The sequence below is a fragment of the Pogona vitticeps genome, chromosome 4 (genome assembly GCF_051106095.1).
Source record: "Pogona vitticeps strain Pit_001003342236 chromosome 4, PviZW2.1, whole genome shotgun sequence".
NCBI classification, from domain to species: Eukaryota; Metazoa; Chordata; class Lepidosauria; order Squamata; family Agamidae; genus Pogona; species Pogona vitticeps.
The window spans coordinates 221,817,679-221,821,672 of NC_135786.1; the positions used below are offsets into that span (position 1 = coordinate 221,817,679).

At 51.7% G+C, this 3,994-nt stretch overlaps 1 protein-coding gene across 6 annotated transcripts in view; it reads right to left on the bottom strand.

The window, feature by feature from the left end:
• CSMD3 (CUB and Sushi multiple domains 3) overlaps positions 1 to 3,366 on the bottom strand; it is a 700,243-nt gene extending 696,877 nt beyond the window's left edge. For 5 of the 6 annotated variants that reach the window (XR_013544184.1, XM_072999267.2, XM_072999266.2 and 2 more), the window contains exon 1: positions 2,946 to 3,276. Coding sequence is in view for 5 of the 6 variants with exons in the window: in XM_072999267.2 (XP_072855368.2) it covers positions 2,946 to 3,171 (226 nt within the window). In the remaining variant the exon portion in view is untranslated. Of the gene's footprint in view, positions 1 to 2,945 lie in introns of all 6 variants that reach the window. The other variant, XM_072999268.2, reaches the window with a different exon arrangement.
• Between the last annotated feature and the right edge of the window lie 628 nt (positions 3,367 to 3,994).

The window sequence follows — 3,994 nt, forward strand, 5'->3', positions numbered from 1 at the left end:
TTCAGCACAACATGCCAATTTCTCCTTCCTTCTTCACCTCTTGGCAAAAACAACAATTTCCTTCAGCGATAGTTGTCATCTTTATTTTCTGGACTGCATTCCCCCCACCCCCTTTTCTCCTTCTTCCCACTGTCTCTGAGCTGGCAGAATGCCAGGCAGGGTTCTGCCAAGGTTGCCTATAGGCAAGTTTACTCATTCATACCCATCACTGTATGTTTTATTACCGGATGCTTGCAACAAAAATGCTTGAAGCGAACTCAGTGGCAGAGGGCGGGGGACAGAAGCATTGTCTTTCAGGTGAACAGTGGCAGAATGAAAGTTCTATCTGCGCTATCGCTATTGTGATAGCTTACACTGACACATACCACTCATCCCTTTATGTTACAGTCATCAAGGGATTACTCTGCACAGGTCAAGCCACCCCATTTTCCTCCATTAAAAATAGATGAAAGGTCCATTGGGATTTTTCCCACCTTCCCCCGGTTGGCATGTTGCTTTGATTCAAGGAGTGCTAGGAATCTGTGCTTTGACAGCTTTGGTGTGCACGTATCTTAGAGAACGGGGGCAAGGAATCAAAAATGGAAGGGAATCAATGTTCTTCATTACTGTAGGGAACTGTTTCCTTCTTCACAAGTCTGTCTTTTGGCTCTCACCTCCATCCCCTGCTTCATCAGTCTAGCAGTATCCCTTTAAGATGCATGTATTTCCTCTAAAGACACATATTGTGTACCTCCTCCCATTAAAAGATGCCACATGGATTGTGTAGCCTTCCTGTATATTCCTCAAGCAAGCAGCTCACGCACAATTTGGAAAGGGGCTCATGGAAAGAGATGGTAGGATGTTTATTAATGAGTTTTGGGTTGTTGTTTTCATTTTTTTTTTGTTTTTTGTTTTTTGTTTTTTTTTTTTTTTTTGCTTTTTGGGCTTTTTAATTTTTTTTTTCAAAAGTCAGCCCACCATACCCCCCCTGCACACTCAGACATGCACAGCCAACAGCCCACTCTGGCTCTCGGCAAAGGGTCCTTGGATGCCTTCGCTGAATCATTTCTCTGAAGAAATCGGGCAAAGGATGACAGAGAGAAGCAGATTGCGTCAACGGGTACAAACCCGGGCGAGCTTTCTGTAATTAGACAGTACATTAAAATTCCAAGCATGCCCCCTTAGCCTGGGCTGGAGGTGTGCGGGGAGAGGGGGGTTGGAAAGAGAATGAGGTAAATCCTTAACCCCTCCCCTGATCATCAGAGCCCTAGGCAACCCTGAATGATCTGGTCCTTCCTCCTCTTCACCCCTCCCACCATGCAAATAGGACTGAACCAGCTGCAAAGCAAGACAATCAAGTGTTTCATAAAAAAGACTCAGCTCCATTGGGGGGGGGTTAGGCGGGGGAAGCCGGCAGAGTGAAGAGGAAAATAGCAAGCTCCTTTTGAAAAGAAAAGCCAAACAGCCCCAGTGGGAATAGAAGACTCCCAACTGATGATGGCTTAAACTCTCATCAGCCTTTTCCTTCTCCCTCCTTCATCAGATGGGGAAGGGGGGGTTGTTTAAGGAGATGGTTTTCAAATTATTTTCTGGAAGAGAGGTTTCTCAGTAACAGGTATACCCTTTTCCCCTTCTTGTCATGTAATGATCACGCCAGGATTCCCCCACTGTCAAAGTATTCCTTATATCTCCAGAAAGTATCCACCAAGGTATCCATTCATTCTAGCCTAAGGCATGAGATGCCATTCTGCTTCTACCTGGCCTTCCCACTATTCTTCTGAAAGCTTTCTCCCTTCCTTAATTCGGATAATGGGAGGTTGATCTTCACCCCCCCTGGCGACAGATCATGCCTACCAAGATGTTCAACTGGAATATACATCTATTTAACTGAAAAACACCCCTGAGTCTTTGAAATCCCACACCACTTCATTTTTCAATGACAATCATGGTCGGTGAAAGTCCCTGCGCCTCTCCACATCTCTCATAACTTATGAAACGGGTATTTGTTCGTCTTCTTATCCCCCCCCCCCCCCAAAGCACCAGAAAACCTCCTTGAAGGTTTGGCTCTCTCTGTATGTGCGTTTGTTGGAGGTTTTCAGTGCCAACCCGCTGGTGCGTCTAGAAGGAAACTATATTTTTCTTTATTTGGAAAACACGAAAGAAGGAAAAGGCGACCAGCGAAAACCATCTCGTTCGCCCGATATACCCGCTTTGTAAAAAATATAATAATAATAAATCGCGCCTCCAGACTGAAGGAGTTGGCGGAGGGACGGGAGGAATATCCTTCAGCGGTAATTCTGTCGGAGCATCCGCTCGTTTCAAGGGCTGTAGGACCCCAGTCACGTTTTCGGATCCGAGCCTACTGCAAGAATATTTATGGGGTGCCCGTTCCACTCACTGCAACCACCGCCAGGCTCAGCAAGCAAATGGCATTTCCTACCGCCGATCAGGGCGCTTGGATTTAGGGGAAAGGGGAGAAAAAAATCACCGCCCCCAACCCCCAAATCTCCCCCTCCATTTCTCCCCTCCCCACTGCTCCCCCTCCCCTCCCCTCCCCTCCCTCCCCTCCCCGTCTTTCTCCAGCGCTCTCTCCCTCTCTTTCAACCAAATCACCGACAGCTCCCCCCCCCCTTCCTCCTCAACAGAAATCAAATTCTTGAGAAGGACCACCGGCATAATAATGGGGGAACCTTGAGAAAGGACAAAGCAACGTCCACACACACAATCACACACACACACACAAACACACACACAGAGACATTCCTTTTGGGCAATCGGCTGCTCTCCCTCCACGACACATCCTTCTCTCTCGAGGGTTACTTATATATTTCTACCCCCTCCTCAACCCCCACCTTTTGAGGGGAGGGGGGGGTGGCTGGTGGGGACGAGGAAGAGGGTCTGGAGGAAAGCATGCCCACCCTTTACCCCCCCCCCCACACACACTCTTTTTTGCCCCACTCCCTTACCTTTCACGCAGGAGAGCATCCAGAAAAAGACGAGGTTGGCCAAGGTAAATCCACTTTTAATCCCCATGATCTTGCCCCAGAAGAGAGACCAGTCCGGGCGCTGGCTGCCTTTCCCACATCCCCGTGGTCCCGAGTCTGCGGCAGCAGCGGCGGCGGCGGCAGCAGAGGCAGCGCTGGCTGGCCGCGGCCAGGTGGCAGCTTTGCAGTAGCAGCAGATCCTTTGCATCTTCTTCGCCGGGGCTTCTCGGCGGCGAGAGCGATCCCTCCCGGTCCGGATCCGCTCGCTTCGCCTGCGTGCTTGCCTGTCCTCGGCGGCGGCGTCGCCCCCCAGCCCGCCCGCCCGCCTCCCCTCCCCTCCTTCCCCTGATCCTTCCTCCTCCTCCTCCTCCTCCTCCTCTTTTTCTTCTTCTTTCCTCCTCCGACTCCTGCCTCAGTCTCAGGCGCAGTGGAGGAGTTTGCGCGGAGCGGTGCCGATGTGTGCCTCCTTGTGTGTGTGTGTGGTTGGTGCGTATGTGTGTGTGTGTGTGCTGAAGATGGTGAGCAGCGTTTTCTGGGCTACCACAGCAACCTTGACGAAGAGGGCTCGACCATCTCTCCGAGGAAAGGGCAGCTCGTCTTCCCCCCCCCTCTCTCCCTCCCTCAGTTCGAGCTTGCAGGGTGGAAAGGGCTTCCTTGCCTCCTGCCAGCTAGCCAGCCGGCTCGCCAACCAGCACGCTCACTAGCCTGCCCCCCCGAGGCTGCTTCCACCGAATGGCCACAAGCCGGCCACCTTTTTCCCCTCCTGGGAGATGAGGGGGGGAAAAAATCCTAATAGAAATTATATCTTTAAAATAAGACAACCCCCCCCGGCCCCCGCAAACAGGAGCGGCGCTTGGAAATTGACCAGACGCGCGGTGGCTTTCCAGCATCAAACTCTTCGGCCGCTCGGTGGCTCTGGAGGCGCCGCTGCTCCGACCGTCTGCCTCTTTCTCTCTCCCCCCCCCCTCGCGTTTTCGCCTTCTATCCCCACTATTTCGAAGCTCAGTTGGGGAGGGGGGGAAGGAGAGCGT